Source organism: Parasteatoda tepidariorum, chromosome 10, assembly GCF_982258835.1.
Source record: "Parasteatoda tepidariorum strain Cologne lab strain chromosome 10, Ptep-v5.0, whole genome shotgun sequence".
Classification (NCBI taxonomy): Eukaryota; Metazoa; Arthropoda; class Arachnida; order Araneae; family Theridiidae; genus Parasteatoda; species Parasteatoda tepidariorum.
In genome coordinates this window covers 41,143,463-41,165,672 of record NC_141764.1, presented here as the reverse complement: position 1 = coordinate 41,165,672, position 22,210 = coordinate 41,143,463, and the positions used below count along the sequence as shown (strand labels likewise).

At 27.1% G+C, this 22,210-nt stretch overlaps 1 protein-coding gene across 4 annotated transcripts in view; it reads left to right on the top strand.

The window, feature by feature from the left end:
* The window catches only part of LOC107441513 (stomatin-2), a 59,365-nt gene extending 38,250 nt beyond the window's left edge, over positions 1–21,115 (top strand). The window contains exons 1-8 of one of the 4 annotated variants that reach the window (XM_087153113.1): positions 4,895–4,991; positions 8,211–8,317; positions 10,985–11,057; positions 11,433–11,515; positions 13,183–13,386; positions 18,101–18,156; positions 18,782–18,860; positions 19,604–19,955. In XM_087153113.1, coding sequence (XP_087009239.1) covers positions 4,979–4,991; positions 8,211–8,317; positions 10,985–11,057; positions 11,433–11,515; positions 13,183–13,386; positions 18,101–18,156; positions 18,782–18,860; positions 19,604–19,813 — 825 coding nt within the window. In that variant the 5' untranslated portion in view covers positions 4,895–4,978 and the 3' untranslated portion in view covers positions 19,814–19,955. Of the gene's footprint in view, positions 1–4,894; positions 4,992–5,083; positions 5,200–8,210; positions 8,318–10,984; positions 11,058–11,432; positions 11,516–13,182; positions 13,387–18,100; positions 18,157–18,781; positions 18,861–19,603 lie in introns of those variants that run through there. The other 3 variants (XM_087153114.1, XM_087153111.1, XM_087153112.1) reach the window with 3 other exon arrangements.
* Positions 21,116–22,210: the final 1,095 nt, after the last annotated feature.

Genomic DNA, 22,210 nt, shown 5'->3' with positions numbered 1-22,210 from the left:
ATCTTTATTTCTTAAAAATTGAATTAATGGTAACTCTGCTTTCAGTCCAGTCTTATTTAAATCAGCTTTTCTAGATTTTCGGATCACAAATACCTTAGTGGAAAATTTCCACGTTAGTTTCCTCAAATTTCGCTCAAATAAATTCTTTTTGGCTAACAAGGGTTAACTTAATTACTTTTATAGTTTTTTCTTGTACTGCAGTTCTCATTCATTTTGAAAAGTCAACTTACTTCAATATTCCCTAGCTTTTGCTTGTAAAACTACTACTAACGTCTCAAGCATTGGTCTTTCAAAAAAAAAAATTTTTTTAATCGTTTTTCAAAAACGAAAATTTAGTGCATAGTTTTAATCAGTGCATCATATTTTAATGATTTATAAGTCCAAAAAATATTTTATGTAAGAAAACTTATTCCTTAAACGAAAGTTTTATGCATTAAACACTCATTAGCAGTAAATGAAAAAAATAATAACAATTATAACACAAAAACGAATTTTTTTGAACAAAAATCTATATTTAATTGATTAAAAATGGTAAGTTTATGTCAACAATCATATTTCTCTGGCGATTTCTCAAAAACCAGATGGCTACTTTTATCCAACAGGACACAAATTAAAAGTAATTATTAATACAGTTGTATCGCTTTACCTCATTTAGTACATTATATCAGATTTGGTTTTTATATTCATTTCCCTAACCTTTTTTACTGATAAAAACAATAGTATGTGACAGCGCGATTTAAACTTTCAGTCTAGTCTTATTTAAATTAGCGTTTCTAGATTTTTGTTTCATAAAAATGCAATACATTTTGCCGAATAGAAAAAATATTTATTCCATTTATAAAGAGTGTTTATAAAGGCGTAGTAAGAAATGTTAATATACTCTTGAATATATTTTGATCATTAGTTGATTAAAGTAATTGTACACACGAATGCAACTAGTAATAAATGGAAAACGCTTTAATTTTATAACAACATACTAAAATAATTTTAACTTCAAGCATTCAATCACTGCAAAATATGTTTGCGAAATACTTTCTTTTCAATATCATTTTTAAAGAATCTTCAAAAATTTTATTGATAAATCAATAATCCTCTCAATTTTATTGTAGAAGAATTTTTTTTAAAAAAATCATGAAATGAAGAGTATTCTTTTTCCAATGGTTGTCACGTAAATTTTACCTTTTTTGCCATGGAAGATGCCGGAATTGTAGCTCATTTGACGTTTCCCATTGGATACCTTCGTAATTAAGAACCAGAGTCACGGAGACGAGCAATATTATACACGCCACACAACCACACATAACCCGATCATAGGGTAGGCCACAAAATAAAAAGTATGCAAACCAAAGTGATAGTTAAATTTTCGTATTCCTTTCTTAGAAAAATATATGTTTAATTTTTTGCATTCAACTCAGAGAAAAAAAAATTCTGATGAAATTATCGTACTTTATGGTTGTAACATTTCTGATTCAAAAAAAAATTTTTTTTATTAAAACCTAACTATACGGTATTTAAACCATTCAATTGGTAATTCAACCGTTTATAAGATCAGAGTTTAACGAAAATATTCTGGTTTTCAAAATTAAAAGTTTTTTGTTATCACATATTTAGTAAAAAATACAAAACTGAAAAATAAATTTAACCGAATAAATGGTTTTTATACCATGATTTTAGGTATGGTAACATTACCAAATTTGACTACATTTACCAAATTTTATCATTTATAAAATCTTATTTCATTGTTTAAGTTAGCAAAATCATTACCAAAGCTCATAGGTAAAAATTATTCAGCATTTTGATGTTCTCATAGAGAAAGAAGCATTTTAAATTTTAACATATGCTGGTAGTTTTAGTTATACTTTTTGTCTCAGTGTAGGAATTTACACTAGGTAAATAAACTATTCAGATATAAATATTTTAAAAAGTTTGAAATATTGATGTTATATTATAAATGAGAAATTAAACTGCAAGTTATTTAGAAACTAGGCAAATTTAAATCCATTTAAACTTAAAAAGTGCATTCTTCTAAAGTCCCTTTAAAATTAATTAATTTTCTCCTTAAATGTGTCTAAGAATGTTTTTACATCTTTTACTTTTTAAATTTTTTCTTTACATTACTTCCTAAGGCTTTGCTTTTAAAATTAGTTTTAAAAAAATATTTATTCTGAGCTTCTGTATCCGTAAATCGTATTTAAAAGCTCACAAAAAAAGTTTAAAAAAATATTCTGACACCTAACAATATTAAAGAATAAAGAAAAATCGCTTCTTCATTGTTATTTTAAAAGCATTTTTAAAATAAAGTTATGCTTTAATCAGGTAACGTCAAAAGATTTAATATCAATTTTTTTAGTTTTATTATTTAAAAAAGACACGATTTTTAAAAAAGCGAAAATAATTTATTGAGTTTCCTAATTTTATTTCTACTATAATTTGTTTTATATTCAGGATAAGAATAATTTTTTTAAATACTTAAATTAATTTGTAAGATAATAAGTAGTTATTTAAATGTTTAATTATACCAAATACTATTTTTGTTAACATAATAAATTTAATTAATGTAATCATTGCTTATTATATATTCGAAAACATTTAATAAACATGCTATATGCTAAATTGCTCTACAATTTTTGCCTATTATGAAAAAAGAAATTGTAAGCAAAGCCATCGCTTAAGCTAAAATGCATGTTGAAACGAGAAAAAAAAAGAAAGATTAGATGCTGCCAGATACAAGTCTTAACATTTATATTGAAACTTTGAAAAATGTAAAAAAAACTTAAATTCAAGAAAAGTAAAAACAGTTACCAATTGAACTGTTACTATGATATAAGGTTATCGTTAAATGTCGTTAACAAGTAGAATTGCTTATCATTTATTTCAGCTTATTTTGACTCACATTCCATTTTCCAAATTTTAAATATTGTTCAAAGATGTAAAGATTAAAGTACGATTGTTCAAAGATGTAAATATTAAAGTACGATTGATTAAAAATGTAAAGATTAAAGTACGATTAATTAAAAATGTAAAGATTAAAGTACGATTGATTAAAGATGCAAAGATTCAAGTACGATTGATTAAAGATGTAAAGATTAAAGTACGATTGATTAAAGATGTAAAGATTAAAGTACGATTGATTAATTTTAAAATCTAGTTGATCGTTCGTCTCGTTACGATTAATAAATTTACAAAATATTCTTTCATAAATTTACTCTTTCAGAAATAAAACTCTCACTTTTGACGATTCAGCAATCCATCAGCTACATTTCGTTAATTTCAAGAGTTATTTCGTTGCAAAATCAGGTGATTTGTGACGAAATATGAACTCTCAAATGTATGACGAAGATATTTCTCAACTCGAAACCTCATAGTAGTGTATTGTGTGAGATATTGTTAACTGGGTTGACGTAACTAGGAGTAAGACTAAGCGATCGGAAATAAAGTGACGAAGCGAGCCGGCTGGAACGTATGGTGGTCAAGCAGTTGGTCGCGTACCAGGAATATTCTGGGTTCGAATCCCGCATCGAACATGGGTATACTTTATCTCCCGGTTATCTCTGTTTTTCTTGTGTTATTAAGGTGACATTGCTTAAGATATATGTTGCCCGCGATAAAGTGATTACTGGAAAAGTTAGGCATTACGAGTTTTTTCTTTCTTTTCTTTGGAAAAATAGAATGACAAAATATTCCTTTACTATCGATAAAATCGTTTCCTCTGAGAAGTAAAGATACCTATTTCGGCACTTTGACGAAATTTTAGCTCAGAGCATATACCAGGAAACAGTTTCGTCAAAAAAGGAGAATGTTTCGTGAAATTCGAGTATTAGTTTTTTACAGTGTATGATGATTACAGATTTTATTCAAAAGAAATGTTCTTTGTTCTTTTAAGGGTTATTGCCATTTAAAAAAATAAGATAAATAATCTTGAATTAGAAGAAATCAAAGGGGTTGGTGAATGGAGTGCAGCCTCTAAGTTATGAAACTTTTTGTGTTAATCTCCATAAAACCAAACAAGTTCTGATATATTTATTTAGCCAAATGCATATTTTTCTAATTAATCATTTTAATTAGCTATTAAGATAGATGTTGGTATAAAACTGTCATTTGATATAAAATCTCTTGATGTTCTTTTCTTTTCATTTGTATTCATGTTAGATACTAAGCAAAATTTCAGAAAGAGAATTAAAATCCGAATTCACACCCGAATAATCTGTGAAAATTGTAAAATTAAGACCCACTCGTTTTCTAATCTTCAAAAAAAAATTGCTAACACTCTTGCAAAAATTTCCTGCAAAACAATTAAATGTAGAGAAACTAAATTTATAAATTTATTGTAATTTCTAAATTTCGAAAATTTAAAAGTCATCAATAACCACAAAGCGTAAAAAGGCGATTATCTTTTAAATTCTAAAAACTGTCATAGTTATCAAAAATATAAATAACCCATTTTAGTTGATCTAATTTAAATAGTTAGGTTTATTTTATAATTTAATACATAAGTTAATATATTAAAATGATCAATAATTCAATCGTGAGAGTCTTGGGGTATATCGTTATTGGAAAACGTTTAGGTAGTTAAGAAAAGAAAACAATTATGTCTTCTCATAATTGACAAGTATTGCCAGCTAAATCAAAAAATCAATAAACAGAAGTATTCAATAGGTTTGAGAAAAAAAAGAAAAATTCGATTAACTGATTAAGTATACAAAATAAATAGTAAAAATGCCCTCCGCATGCTATAGTAATTGTTAAAAAAAAGTTTTTTCTTGTGTAAGCTGAAATTCAAGGCGTGTCTATAACCGTGTTACTATGACAATGGAAGAGTCACGTGATCCGCCTTTGTCAATATATCAAGTTGCAAGAATGTTTACCCATCTTATGGGTCTTATTTTTCTCAGATACCAACCATCATTATTATTTTTTATGTTCACATGTATAGTGTCCTCTTATTTTAAGGGATAATTGAAACCGATGTCGGTCGTAAATGTATGCAAAGGGTAAGTATTTTCACACTTGGGTACAGTTGTATGATTAATTAATTAATAATTTGTCAATATATCAAGTTGCAAGAATGTTTACCCATCTTATGGGTCTTATTTTTCTCAGATACCAACCATCATTATTATTTTTTATGTTCACATGTATAGTGTCCTCTTATTTTAAGGGATAATTGAAACCGATGTCTGTCGTAAATGTATGCAAAGGGTGAGTATTTTCACACTTGGGTATAGTTGTATGATTAATTAATTAATCCTGTAAAAAAAAAATTTATTCTAAGCATAACCTTTCTGAAAAATTAGAATATTATAATTTTTACGAGGTTGTATGATTAATTAATCCTGTAAAAAAATTTTATTCTAAACATAACCTTGCTGAAAAATTAGAATATTATTCCATTTACAATCATCAAGAATGTAACTTTAATAAATAAAATGCGGAGGATAATTTTAAAGAAATATTATAATTTTTACGAGGAAAACGAAATTTAAGACAATTATTTTAACAAAGCTTTAAATATATGCATGTAGTTTAATTTTTTTATTCGAGATAAAGAGACTGGTTATGTTAAAAAAATAAATAAAAATGTAAATTTTTTTGCATATTTCATTGTAGTAATTAATCACTTTTGCATGCCAAAGCCGTAAATAGAGTTTTTTTTTTAAACTTTGCATACACTGTTACAAATTTTTCAAAAAAAATGGTTTAACAATGGACAATTTATTTAATCATTATTTTACCATATTGAAATAAAACAACCCAATAACTATAACTAAGTTAGTAATCAAACTGTTAACAGTGACAAAACCGTTTATTAACTGTTCGCCTAATATGGTTAAACAACTGGAATTTTTTCGCACTAACTAAGACCACCCAATGAAGCTACTTACTTCCTTGCAACTGCGTACATATTATTATCTATCAGATATATCAGATTATTATCTATCAGATATATCTATCAGATATATCATATTATTATCTATCAGATATATCATATTATTATCTATCAGATATATCTATAAGATATATCATATTATTATCTATCAGATATATCTATCAGATATATCAGATTATTATCTATCAGATATATTTATTAGATATATCAGATTATTATCTATCATATATATATATCTATCATATATATCTATAAGATATATCAGATTATTATCTATCATATATATATCTATAAGATATATCAGATTATTATCTATCAGATATCTATCAGACTCATAACCAATGCAACTGAGGTTCGAGTCCCAGCGTTGACACCACAATATCTCTTTAATTCTCTTCAACACACGAAGAGTTTCCAGTGTCCTACGCTCTCCAAAGACCATTGCCTCGCGAAAAGCCTCGCTCCTATGTGTAGTTAATTTTTTTACGGTTTTAAAACCATGTTAGCTGTAAAGGTTTAATAAACCTTATAGTTTTGTATTCATGGTTTTATAACCATACTAGTTGTAAGTGGTTTCAAAACCGTAAAGGTAAAAAAATTTCTTTACCGGAAACCTTATGATTAATCAGATGGACAGACTGCTGCCGATTATTTTACTATAATTTTAGGATGAAAATTACATGAACAATGTAGCATAAAGTTAATAAAAATAACTACATGGTTATTAAATAAAAAAGTTAATAAAGATAACTACATTGCTGAAGATAACTACTAGTAATACTAAATTCTAAAAGGAGAACATAATTTATTAAAATTTTGAAACAAACCTAAAATCTATATCAAACCTAATTTGATTCTTTTATTGGAGATAAAAGACTGCTCATGTCATATAAATGTTAAATATAGTTTCATAACTAATTAATCAATTTATGAAAATTATTATTTCATGGAATTAATATTTCATATCAAAAACGTAATGAAATTATTTCAAACTATGCAAAGCATGTTGCGATTTCAATTTGAGCGAGATGTTATAATAAAAAAGACCTCAATTGATTATTAGCATATTAAAGTCTCACTTATTAATTATTTATTGTTAAAATCTATACAAAATTATTACTTTTGATTGAATACGAAATGTTTATATCAATAGAAATGATATTTTGTTACAGAATTATTCAAGTTTTCTTATTTTGTGTAGCTTGAATTTAAAAAATTGTGTTTTCTTAATATAATAGTGCTGTCCTACACTATAAAATCTATTTCGGGTAAAAAGTACCAGACTTTGAGTGCATCATCCGTAAAATCTGCAAAACTTTACTGTAAACTTTACAGCTTCTTCCGGAAAACTTTACAATAAATATAAATTTACAGTAAAAATACATTTTAGTGTAAAAAATATTGGTACTTTTGGTACTGGTACTTTTTACCGTAGTTTGATATGAGATATTTTAGAGTGTGCGTAAAAAAAATATGGATATTCAATATTTATGAAGTATTTTTTTTAAATTTGTAACAAAACTATTTCCTGTGGAATGTGCTAACTGAATTAATCAGCAAATTGAGAAAATTACTTTCTTTACTTCATTAAAGATGAGAATTTTAGCAAAAATATTATGATTTATGCTGCCCATCTACTACACATTGATTTAGGGAATGCGATATAAATTCTAAAGATTTTACGAAAAAAAGTAAGCCTTCATTAACAGGAATCAAACACGGAGACCCTGGTTAGCAAGCAGGAGCACTATGCCCTCTACTACCACGCCATATGGTACAAGCGATCACTATAAAAAGTCTAGATCAAGAAACTCTTCGTTTTTGACGAAACCCAATTAGTACTTATATGTGCTCCAAGCAAAAATTTCATCAAAGTGATGAAATAACTATCTTCACTTCTTAGAGGAAACGAATTCCATCAAAAATAAAGAAGTATTTCATCATTCTATTTTTTTTCCAAAAACAAAATTTAAAAAAATACCACGAGGCACTCGTAGTGTTTCATAATATATCTAACGGGTGGTATAAAGAGTTTGCGTTTCGTCACCAAAACATGCAATTTCGTGAGGAAATGATTCTCAAAAGTAACAAATACAACTCAAGGATTGCTTTATCGCCAAAAGAGAGAGTTTTATTTCTGAGAGTGAGTTTGAAACCAGTTAAAAAAATAACGAGAAGTCCAAGAATGAACTGAGATATCACATGAGCGAGAATTTTTTGAAATTAAAAATATTTTTTTATAATAAAGCTAATAACAATTGGATTTTTATTTTCAACTTTAATTCGGTTGCTATCATTAGATGATTGAATTTTCTTTTTATAGCTGATTCGTCTGATACTGGAATAGGAATTTGCGGATGGATTCTGACTATTTTGTCGATGATAATTGCTGTTGCTACTTTTCCTCTGTCCATCTTTTTCACCATTAAGGTAAGATAATTTGCAATAATAAATAAATCTATTAGTGAAACATTTATCGACACTGTGTCATTAAATAAATTTAAAATCGAAAAAACTAACCAATTACTTCTTAATGATCTTATACATTGATTATATATCTTGATATATAGTTTTCTTAATGATTTGGCAATTTATATTTTATTTGGTTATTCCAACTGTAACTTTATCTTTATTTATTTTTCTTATAAGTGGGAGCATCATTATTAAGTCTCACTCTGTGTACTTTAAAATTGTGTTTGTTTATCATTAATTTTTCCTTGCACTTATACTTCAATTTTTGGAATTGCTTTTTCTTATTTCTTTATCCATTATGGGGCCTCGGGGAACTGTCAGTTTTTGATATTACCACTAACGGCAGAAAGGCTCCCGTATGTAAATTTTACATGGTCATTGCTTATCTAATAATGCACGAAAGTATTCATGTTATATCCTTTTAAAAATGCACCAAATTTCTTTTTTTAATTTAAGTTATAAAAATAAGAAATTATTTATCCATTTTATTCGTAAAACATAATTTTATAAGTTTTGATATTTTTTTGTCTCAAAATCGACCCTTCAAAGGAGCAAAATGGTGAATTTCCGAAATGTTCAAACATTTTTTTAATAATTTTAATACTTAATGAAAACTAAAAATAAATAAATTAATTAATTTAAATAAAATCAACCAATTCTTATTTTTTATATAACATGAAACCTGCATTTTACTCGCATTTGATTAATCTTTTTTTTTGTAATTGATAAATTAGTAAAATTAATTACGCCGAGCAAAATTGTTGTTAAAATAGTGTACAATATTAATAGAACTATGAGTAAAATACAATTTTTTTATTTAATTTTATCTTGCTAAAGAGCTTAATATGGCTAATTAAATGCTATTTAATCCTTAAAATACCTATTATAAAGCCAGGACTTGTAATTTTTTCCATTATATATAAATATATGCCATTATAAGTCTTCTTGGTTTTGGAAAATCTAGTAAATCTCTAATGCTAGACCCATATTTCATCTCAGACTAATGCAAAAATCTAAGTATTGGACATCAACACTTTACTCTGACATATAAATGAATATTATAATTTCAGATAATAAATAAAAGATAATAATAATAATCAAGTTATTTTTATTATTTAAGTTCGCTAATATTTCTCCAGAAGAAACTTTTTTTTTAATCCTTGCTCAAAACACGCTAAGCCATGTCATTTGTAAAATGGAAATGAAAAATTGAAGAAAAAAAAGATATACATTCACTAAAGCAAAAATGATATTCGAAAACAAAGTCTTTAAGTTATTGTTGTTGAAACATTTTCAAAACTTCATAAATATTGAAGGGAATAAAAGAAATCGCGTGCTGTTTTTGCAATGATCGATGCACAATTTTTCACGCAACATCTATCTTCGATTCGAAGTATACATTTTTCATAACAGTAGCTCACTCTTTTGAGCTCCGCCTTTGACTAGTTTTGAAAAATGTTCAAGCAAACGCAATTAACGGTCTAGAAATTGAAGTAATTCGATTCGTCAGCTTCGATTTTATGCTTCAAACATAAAAAGAAATGCATTGAACAACTAAAATTGAAGTTAATTTATAAAATTAAAAATCCATTTTTTTCAATTCGATTTGCTAAGGCATTAATATTGAATCAAAATGTGTTGCAACATTATGGAGAATATCGAATTTTGAAATCCATATGTGTTGCATAATAAAAAGGGTAATTTATAAGTTGAAATATTGTTTTTTCCTTACCAAAATATTAATAGCAGTTTCTTTTTTGCAATTTTCAACAAAATTTTCTTGATATTTACAGCCTTAATATTTGATTTGTTCGTTTTTTTACATTATACAAGATCAAAACAGGCGACAAGTATCCAATTCACTGAGCTGTACCCTACATGTACATATTTATAAAATTAACGATACAGTTCCTGTAAAGCAATCCATTAATAAACTAATTCTTTTAGTTACTTTTGAGATCTTAAATATGTATTTGTACTCTGTAAACTCTTCAACTGTAAATGTACTCTGAGAAGCAGCAAAAAGACTTAGAAGCAGACATCTTCTTCTGTATATGGTATTTATCATAATTGCATTTCGGGTGTCTAAATTTGTCCAAAACTTTATTATTGCTTGGTGTTACTTCATGAAATAATACTACTGAAGTAGTTATGAAGCAAAGGCGAAAACAGAATCACGGAACTGCGCAGAAGTGGTACATGTTCCTCAACTAAAAATGATCTTATTTCCTTCAAAGATTAGGCTACTTTATGAATATTTTAAGAAATTTCCGTAAAATTTTGAAAATTGACCGTTAATTTATGTGCCCACCTCCTAACTTTGATAAAGAAAAAAAGTCCAGTACCCATAAATGTAACGAAGATCAGCAAAATTAGAAGAGTTCACCTGTTATTTATACAGCTAATTCCCTTTTCTGAGGGGAAAAAACTAATGTTCATAATTGTTCACCAAGCGTATGATTTGTATGGTAAAATGTTCTTTCAAAGATGGCCACTTTTATGAAATATCACTCTGGCACGAAAAAACGATATCAACTGTTTATTTTTAGGCTTTTCGCTATATAGAAATAAATCTTTCTTAGTTTTTGTTTACTATATGTTGTTACATAGTATGTTATTATATAGGTTGTACAAGAATATGAAAGAGCTGTTATTTTCCGACTTGGGCGACTGTTACATGGAGGATCAAAAGGACCTGGTAAGTTTTTCTTTCTTTCTTTTTTTATTTTAAAGAAAATAATATTAAAACTACTTATATTCAAACAGATGAAACGAACAAAAAAAGTTAATACTCTAAGGAAAATATATAAGCGAAGGAAATTCATATTAATAGAGGTAATATTTTAAATAAAATTAAAAACATATTTGTAACATAGGAACAAAAATCTTTAAAAACTCAGATACAGTGCTGAATATGGCTTATTCTGTAGAAAAACGTTTTAAATTTATAAGTTTTCAAACTTGAATTCAGTCTAAGCAATTTACTACGTGTGTCAAAAGTATGCTATACATAAAACTTTTTTTATTACAATGATAGGTACAATACAATATCTCACAATTAAATTTCTTTTAGGAATTTTCTTCATTTTACCCTGCATTGAAAACTACACAAAGGTTGATCTTAGAACCCTCACATTTGATGTTCCACCCCAAGAGGTAATTTACTGGGTTGTTCGGAAAGTAATTTCGTTTTTTCCTTATGAAAATTAAAGACGATTCTCTTGAATAACTATCTTATTGAATTATATATTATCCCTTCTAGTTAAATAAGTTCTCGCATACAACATGACTCCTAACACATAAAATTTTTGTTCTTTACTGGCAAAAAAATAATCCAGGAAATTTTTCACCTCAGATAAAATAAAGGTATTATTGCTTAAACGTTTTTGTAGAGAACTGAACTAATATTGTAGACTATTCATTTCTCGCCCCCCAGTAAAGATGCTCTTTGAAAATGGATAATTTTTTTGACGTTTGAAAAGCAAGTCACAGACGTCTAATTCAGCGATGCAAATCCCTCTCCCTAAGCACACGAGGAACCGATGTGTGGTACTTTAAGAATAAGCCTAGGCGTTTCGAATCGAAACGGGCGAATTCGACAAATTTAATTTCTCAAGGATCTCGGGAATTGTTATTCGTTAATTTGTATCAATTCATGCCTCTATTATCCCTTAGCCAGCCTAATTTGGCTCATTGAATCGCCGTGCATATTGATTAAAATCTCGTCCGATTGATAATCCGCAAACCAGTTTTCGCACAGGCGTATTGTCATACACATAGATAATTTTTTTCTTGCTTGAACAGCATTTTTATACTTTCAATAGTAAAAAACTAAAATAAGCTGCTTTTCAAATTTCCTTATTTGAAAGGACACCAACAAGAAACTGCTGCGATGAAGCAACTGAATTGTTTCACAGTGTAAGCCTTCTTATATCAGCTTTCAAAATTTATAATCATTATACGACTTAACTTTGAAGTTAGTTGTGAAAAAATACAATAAAGTAGTACTCTGTTGGGAAAAGATGAAATTACTCTTCGAACAATCTAATATTTTTATGTTATTCTATGATTATATAAAACTTCAATATTGACTGAAAAATAGCTGTATTTTACTAACTCACATGTAAACTAGCATAATATTCCTAAATTGCCTTTATAATAAAAATACCACTAACTTTTTCATTGATTCTATTATTTTTAAATTTCCCGTAGAGTTAACGTCTAAACCCAGTCTTACTCCACTAGCAGAACATGACTTAGATTTAATTTTTTTAGAAAAATAAATCATTTATAAAAAAATAGCACATCAATGACTTTTCAAGAAGGATATATTTGTATACAACTAAATGTATAAATCTGACAGTTTCTAGATCGAACAGTTTAATTCCAACAGGCATTCAAATCTTAGCTACCCGGTCTTATCCCGATTCCCCCTACAAATTGGAAAGAAAAAAAACATTTTTGGGCTAATGAAACTTCGTATTAAAAGTTATATTCCTAATTATAGTGTGAAAGGGCTTTAAACGCATATTCGTGACCTTCAATTGATGTGCTATACATTCTGAAAATTAAATGAGTTCAGTTATATATTATAAAATATTTTATTATAAAATTTGTTTATGATAATGTTTACGAGTAAGAATGCTTATTGTTATTAATTATTTCATAATTCAAATCATTTTTATAAATTATCAATAAAAAGTAAGTTTGTAACATTAAACTTCATGCGACAGTTTTTCTTAAAGAAAGAATACAAATTTATATTAAGTATAAGTGTGACTTTCATTTAACGAATACAAATAGTATTACTATCTTTCATTTAGGTCCTGACAAAAGATTCGGTAACTGTATCCGTAGATGCTGTAGTGTACTATCGTGTACATAATGCCACTGTATCGGTAGCAAACGTCGAAAACGCGCATCACAGCACAAGACTGCTGGCCCAAACAACACTGCGAAATATGCTAGGAACGCATCATCTTCATGAAATACTTGCTGACAGGGAAACCATCTCAAACACTATGCAGGTAAGACAAACATTTGTTAAGCATCTTATTATTTAACATATAAAAGAAAACGTTACACTGGTAGAAATTCCTTGGAAAAAATGGTTAAATAACAATTTATTTAATTGTTATTTTACCATATTCAAACAAAACAGTCAAATAGCCATATATAATATGGTATTCAAACTGTAAATTTTGAGAAATTCCGGTTATTTACTATTTTCACCTAATACGGTTAAACAACCAGAATTTTATCGCACTAACTAACCCCATCTAATGAAGTCACTTAGTTCCTTGCAGCTGGCTACACATTAGAGCTGAGAGGGCTAATCTGTCAATCTCATATTCGAGTCCATGCATTGATACCACGAAATTTCCTCCAATTCCTTAAACACGTGAAGAGTTATCAGTATCCTGCACTCCCTAATTTGTGACCTTAAGATATTTAAATACGATACTCTCATTCAAGCATAGATGGCAGCACCATAAAGATGCCAAACCAACTACCACGTCCTGTCTTTTTAACAATTTTGAAACCATACTAGTTGTAAATGGTTAAAAACCATATAATTTTTGTATTCATGGTTTTTTAACTATACAAGTTGTAAACGGTTTTAAAACCGTAAAGGTAAAAAATTTTCTTTAACGTAAACTTTACCGTTAGTTGGATAGACAGACTGTTGATTGTTATTTTACCATAATTTTAGAGACAGCATTCTAACAGTGTACTTAATGATATATGAAACAGGCATGATTCATGTATCGTTACATAGTACAAAATGATAACGCAAAAAAGTAGTAAAAGCTATTTTGATATCTTACCTAAATCAAAAGTTTTACTTGTCCTATCGAGGCATTTAGGTAGATGTTATAAAAAATTATTGATTTTTAAAAAAAGAGCAATATTAAAATTAAAAAAAGGAAACCAATTTTGGGTTCATTGAAAAGAATTATATCATGCAGGTAATTCTCGTCATAAATGTATTCCTATTAATTCTTAATCATTCATCCTAACTAAAATTATTAGTAAATATTATTTATAATAATTGTAAATTCTCTGCAAATACGGAAAACTTTTTTTATAAGTGCATGAAACTATTCATATTTTTAGTGTGATTAAACACTATAAAAAAGAGAAATTTTATAGAAGTGTTACAGTATATAACAGCAACCTGAATGAAAAATAAAACTGTTTCTCTAACTAAATATTTGCTTCTTGTACATTTTTGTATACTAACTATTAACAACTGGAATAAAAGTTAATATACTTTCAGAAATAAAGCTGTTATTTTTGACGATTCGGCAATCGTTGAGCTATATTTCGTTAATTTTGAAAATAATTTCCCTGTAAGATATTGTTAACTAGAATGATGAAACTAGAATGAAGACAAGACACTCAAAAAAAAGTGAAAAAAAAACCAACTGTCTTATATGGTGATCAAGGAGTTGACCTCGTACCAGGAAGATCCCAGGATAGAATCCCATTTCGGGCATGGGTGTAATTTACATTTCTGTTCTATCTGTCCTTCTCGCGTTGTTCGGGTGACATTGATTCACCTATAAGATGCCCCCGATCAAGTGATTATTATAAAAGTTAGATACTTTAGGCACTACGAGTTGGTGTTTTATTCCTTTTAAAAGAAATAGAATAACGAAATATTCCTTTAGTTATGACGAAATTCGTTACTTCGAAGAAGTGATGATAGTTATTTCATCACTTTGACAAAATTTTTGCTCGGAGTATGTACCAGGAAACGTTTTCGTTAGAAACGAAGAAAGTTGCGTACATCAATTTTTTACATTATAATAAATTCAATAACGAAGCTTTTTATTTCAAAATTTAGTATCATGAACACTTTACCCCAACTTTTATTAAATCTTACATATTTATTCCCATATTTTTATTTTTACGCTGCTGCTTTTTTTTTAATTATTTTTAACGCAATTTTTTACGTTTACAATGAATATAAGGTGTTTGAAAGTTTTTGAGAGCTTACATCATAAAGAAAATAGTTTGTAACCTATGGGTTAAAAGTAAATCAACCTTATGCACATTTGTCTAACATAATAGAAACCATCACTCTAAATATTTATAATATTTATCTGGCTACAAATATTGAAATTGTTAAACTGTGAAATCCCCTTCCAATTATCGACAACAATACGAAAGCATGTTTGTGTTCTATAATCCTAAGTTAATGAGACAATGCAAACATCTGAACTAATTCTGATCATTCGAAAGGGATTCATCTATATAATAATTAATTGGAAATCTAAAGTGTTTATGAATTATGATTTATAATCAACTCAATGTGCAATTTAAGCTTTATTTATTCATAATCTCTTTCATTCGCAGGATTGGAAGGAAAATATTTGGATTCATGTGTTACAAAACAAAGAATCTGATATACCGTAATTTTTGCAATAATATTGTCTGTAAAATCACTATTTCACTCTAATTAATTAAATATTACTGTGAAAATTACGGTTTAATATTTTATTCTAATACCGTAAAATGAATTTTATGGATGTTACACCCAATGTGCTGCTACTTTGTACCATAATTTGATCCTGAATTCTTTACAGTGTAGTGCTGAAATAAAATTACTGATGAAAATATTTCCTTCTTAAATAAAATAAATACACTTTCAGAAATGGCAATCTTTTATGCCTCGTAAAAAAACGCAATTTTGAAAGTTTAAATTCAGTTAACTAAATATTTTCAATCGTTGATCCGCCTACTTTTAAATGATCAAATAAACTCAAACAAGGCGTAATAATGAGTTTCTTAAACTTATTTTATCTAACAAACCTGCATGTCAAATATTTCTTAGCTATTAGTTCAATTCTCTTATAATTGCTTTTTAATCTTTTTTAATTACATTCGGCCATGTAAAAAAAAAACAATTCGATCATAAATATTACCGTAATTGGTTAAACAATGTTTAATTCAGCATTTCTATTTTCAAAAGATTAAATCACATATTTCATTTTCTGTTTCACAAATTCCAGAGGTTTTACGATCTTTTTCAAACGATTTAATCGAGTTTCATTTTTTACGTGCTATCTTTAAACGGGATACTATAAATAATTTCATAAAATTTTCAAATGGAACTCATTTTTACAGTTAAATTTTAGTGAACTTTGCATTTTGTCAGTACATGCATAATGCATTTTCTTATATCTGTTTTGATTTATGCATATAGAGGAATGTAATAAAGGGTCCACATTTGCTTTCGATACATAAATATAACCAAATTTTCAGGAGCAATCCTGTTTTTCTGAAATAGAAGAAGCAGAATATGCAGAAATAGGCATATTTTGGACATAAATTCAATTTCGTGAATGCCAACACTATTTCCACCCTAGTCATATCATCTCATCTTGCTGCTCGGGAATCTTGATTTATTTATATGAATACGTATTCCCTTGCTAACAACATTAGTTACTAACCACCTCTCCATAGCCCGAGGAAATACATTTTATCCTGATTTGCCTCTCTCGGTCACTGCGGTTTTTCTTGTTCTGTTTTTAAACTTTTTTTTCTCTCTTGGCTGATGGTTTTTCAAGTTTTGTTTATCATCTTTATTTTTTAATTTTTCATAGGCAGCTTAACGTTTTATATTTCAAAGCACTTTTGTTTCTTCTTATTCATGTTTGGCAAGTCTTAAGAATGAGCGCCTGTGTTTGAGCTCTTGAAACATGTCGATTGTTATTTCTATTTATGTATTTTTGAAGCGACTGAAATTTTTAGTCAAGTAATAGCATAAGATGTTATTTTACCCTGCATATAGTAAATTTTCTTTTGTAAATAACCTGAAGTCTATTCGTGGAGACAAATTCTATGTAAGTTTCTTTTTATTCTAAAAAACTTCTTAAAATTTAAAACACGTAAAATAATGGATATATTATAAATTAGATATTATAACAATACTAAATCAATTATTTTAATTGCTTAATTTATTTAACTAATGAAATGCGCTTAAAATAACAATAACAAGTTTTATTATTTGAACACCTTATTCAATTCCATATAAGTGCCCCTCTGAACAAAAGTGATTCTGAACATCAGGATTTTAGCAATATAAAATTTTCATGATTCACAAGATTCATTTGCGATAGGAAACTTTAATTTTCATAAACGTTACTTCTGCACTAAATAGGATAAAATAAAATAAGAATGTCACTTACTAATCGACTTAAAGTTTTATGTAAAAACAGATCTTAAAATTAGAAGAAAATATGCGATAAGGTTTGGTTTATACTAAAGTAATTATAATGTAATAACTGAACTAAGTAATTATAATGTCTAAACTGAAATATTTAAGCGAAAATAATAAAATTTTAAGCTAACTATTTCTAAATTTCTAGTAAAAATCATCTTTTGAGTTTGATTAAATCATGAAGATTTGATAAAAATATGAAGGATTTTTTTTAAAAAAAACTTGATTATTAAAAAAAAATCTGCTAAAGAAATTTTTATCATTTCGAAAAAATAAGGTTTTCTTTTTTTTAAATTCATCTTAAAAATTTATATTTTTAAAGATTTATAATTCCAAAACCAAAAATCTATCCGAATACCTTTCTCAATATAAAACACTCATCTCATTTGATATTTATTTGACACATTCCTATATTATTACCATTATTATTATTATATTTATAATAAATTTAAATTTTCTGTTTCTTAAAAAAAAGTTTTTTTTAAAATATGAACAAAATTCAATTTTTCCAGAACTGTTTGGATGAAGCGACTGATCGTTGGGGTATTAAAGTGGAACGAGTCGAAATGTGAGTAATTACTCCTATTTTAATTCTTCATTAAATAAAATAACACAGGGTACAAAAAAAAATTCAAGTATTTTAAGGAAAATAGTTTTCTTAAAAATGAGCTATGAATAAAAACAGCATTTATTTCTTAATTTTTTGTTATTGAACTTAAACTATTAATTCATATTAGATTAAAGCATAAAAAGATATTTTACTATATTCAATAAGTTAAATTCAATCTTTAATAATTATTGAAGTAATAAATGAGCACATGCACTATGAGAAATTCAAATTAAAACAAGAATTAAAGTTATTTTATTTCTCTTTTTTTGCTTCAAGAAGAAGCACTACCATGGTGATATGAAAAAGAGCTTATAAATTATCTTTTTTATATTTATTTTATTTTATATACTTTCTTTATATTACTTTCTTTTATAAATTATCTTTATTAAATTTTATTTGATTTTATATGTACCTAAATTATCATTGGGGTTTATAATAAAATAATGCATTGATTAAATCTATTATAGTACTAATTAATTTGCGTAATTAAGAGAGAGATTTAAGTATTTTTATTATAACTGATCAAGTTAAAAATGAACTTTAAAACAGATATTTAACATATCATTTTTGTTGACAATTACAGAAAAGACGTTCGCCTACCAGTTCAGTTGCAGAGAGCCATGGCAGCAGAAGCTGAAGCTGCTCGAGAAGCTAGAGCTAAGGTATAATGAAGTTATTTTATTGTTGTTGATTCTAATGCGACTTGCCAAATAACAGCAAGCCTGCTTTGTGAAACCAAGTGAATATAAGGCAGAGGGAACGGTTCTGGACGTAACAGATTTCCTGCTGAATAAGAACTTGAATTCACGATATTATGTAGTTAAACTTGAAAGGGAAAAAGATTAACTTATTAAGATTAACTAAAACTTACACGATAGCATGGTTCAACAAGTTTCAAAATTTCTAACAGCTTAGTTGTATCATGAACCTCTGGTCAGTTGGCGATTGATCTTCTTAGAACCATAATTATATTTTTGTATTGCAACACGTTGATTTAGTATTATATAACAACTGACAAATCTTCAACATTACGTACTTATGAACGTATTCAACAAATTTTGCTTCCTTCTGTAAAAATTAGTAAATTCGTGATTTTCAGGCTCGACCCATTAAGAAATGAGACATGGTTGAATTGTGCCGTAACAGATATCCTGCTAAAAATTAACACAAATTCACGATATTGTAATTAAATTTGAAAGATTAAAACTCAATTTAAAATTTTATTAAGATTAAATGAAATTTGCACCATATTACGGTTTAACAAGTACCAATACTTCTAGCGGTGCATTTGTATCTTAAACTTCAAGTCAATTGTTTATTGATCTTGCTAGAGCTATAACTATATATTTTTATTGCGATATGTTGATTTTGTATTGTACAACGACTGAAAAATATTGCTTTGCAGGTTATTGCCGCAGAAGGAGAACAGAAAGCATCTCGTGCTTTGAAGGAAGCTGCTGATGTAATTGCCCAATCGCCAGCTGCTCTTCAGCTTCGGTATTTGCAGACCTTAAACACTATTTCTGCCGAGAAGAATTCCACCATCATTTTCCCTTTACCCATTGATTTCCTCAGCCAGTTCTTGCCATCCAGGCTTCAAGCAGCTTCTGATTAATCGTGATATTCCTTTTATTCCACTTAAACGCTTTACGATTCCATCACCCATTATCGCGTCTGTTTTATCCCACGCATATTCGATGTTGTAAAAGTGATGATTGTGATTTAGAAATGCATTCATTTCATTTTCGCTTCGGAAATTATTGGTTGTGGCGAAAATTAGTTGTTATTCTGACTCAGTTTTTGAAACAATCGATTTATTGTATTGGGTGATCGACACTAAAAATTTTAATTTTGGCTGAAATATGTTCAAGTTAAAAAATAATAATAATAAGCAACATTTGTAGTTTTTTCTGATAACTTGAAGATTCATGAAATACACTTACTGAAGGAAGGAATCATGTTAACCCTATTATCGTGCAAATTTGCTGCCATTTTAATCAGTTAACAAGTGAATTTAGAAGTTGAACTTTAATACAGTGCAAGCCAATCATTCATTTACTCACGTGCCCGGTAATAAGACTCATATATATGGTTCATTTTAGCATCTCATTAAGGTGGCAGCAAATTTGCATTATAATTTGGTTCAAATCAGCCTCAGTCATGAACCAAGTTTTCTATCGGTGTTAAACATTCGCATTTTGCAAAACTGTTGTGGTTATTTATATTATGACAGTTATTTACCAGAAATTTTGTTGATTCTTATTATTATTATTTCTGAAAAAATTAATTATCAAATAAATTATAGTTATCAAGCAATAAAAATATCGGTACATAATTTTTTTACTTAACTATAACCATTAATTACTTTTCAAAATTACATTACATAATTTTAAAAAAATTCCTAATGCAAAAGTTTGATTAAAATTTAAAAACATAAATTTTTTAATCAAATTAAATATTCAATTATGTATAGTTTCATTTAATGTAGGCTAACCTTATAAATATAAAAGCTAACAAAAATCTTATAGTGTCATAAAAAATGAAATATTTAATAAAGTTTTGATGAGATTGGAACGAATTTTAAAATTTTGAATTATTGAAATATATTTACATAATATTAATTTTAATTGATATTGTACATAAATTTTAGATAGCTTTAACTATTGTTCAACATTGCATTACATACAATAAAAACAATTAAGATCAAACGAAAATTTATTTACATATATTTACACGTTATAGACGAAAGTATGGAATTTTAAAAAAAAATATTTGCCAAACTTGTTAGATAGAATCAAAATTTTATAAACTCGTTGCTTTATTACGAACAAAAACCTAAGACTTAATTTGATTATTGAGGAAAAAATATCAGTGTTATATAAGGTATTTTGAAATATCAGTATTACAGGAAATAAAAGAGTAAGAGAAACAGTGCCATAAAGCTCTTAATATATATTAACAAGTTTTATATTGTAAATGTAGGTATGCTTTTCAGCAGTTAAAGAAGTTTGTAGCGCCTAATATGTTCACATTAATTATTGAACTAAATTTTTATAAAATTAGCTCAATAATTATGTACATGTTTTGAGCAAATATGTAGTTACTGATTGCGTGGATCATTAGAGAAGTTGCTTTTTATATAAAAGTAGAGGAAGAAAAACTTACAAGATAATATTTTCTCAGAAGTAAATATAGTACTTAATATTAAAAAAAATATTTGTACTGAGAAATGAAATTTATTATACAATTATACATCCTGTATGAATGAAATTTATAATACTTATTATACAAAAAGCACATTGTTTAATTGCTTTAATTAATTATATTTATTGTCATATATTTTTTAATTAAGCTAATTAGATATTTTAAAACCCTAAATCGCTCATTGAACTATACATTACATGAAAATTTGTAAATTGTAATATTAGTTATTTTCGTATTTTACTATTGTAGCTAATTAAAAATACCTTATTCATCGTTAACTAGTAGACAATGAGTTTTAAAGCAAAATAAAATGTATTCTGTAATAAAATCTGCTAAAATGATAAAATAATGATCATAATTATTAATAAACTACATATAACACCAAAAGATTACGCTATAAAGTTAAATTTAAAAGAGTATTAATATTTTATCTATTAATTAATTTATGTAATATGATATATTTTATCTATTAATTAATTTATGTAATATGATCAACGGCATCACTTTATCTAATAATTAATGTAATATAATTAAAATTTTATCTACCTAATGTTGTATTGTTCAGCTGAAAACAGAAGGCAATTTAAACTAAGTCTTATCCCATATTAAAATAGATAGATTTTTTTTAAAAAAATTTGGAGTAATTATTGCATTTAAAATTATGTTTTTTAAGATATTGTTGCATTGCTTTTTAAATATAAAAATATAATTCGATTGATGTATTTATATTGATTAAATAAAAAAAATAAGGTTTTGAGCAATAAAGCTCAACAAAATGTGCTCATACTTATCTGACTTTAAATAAATA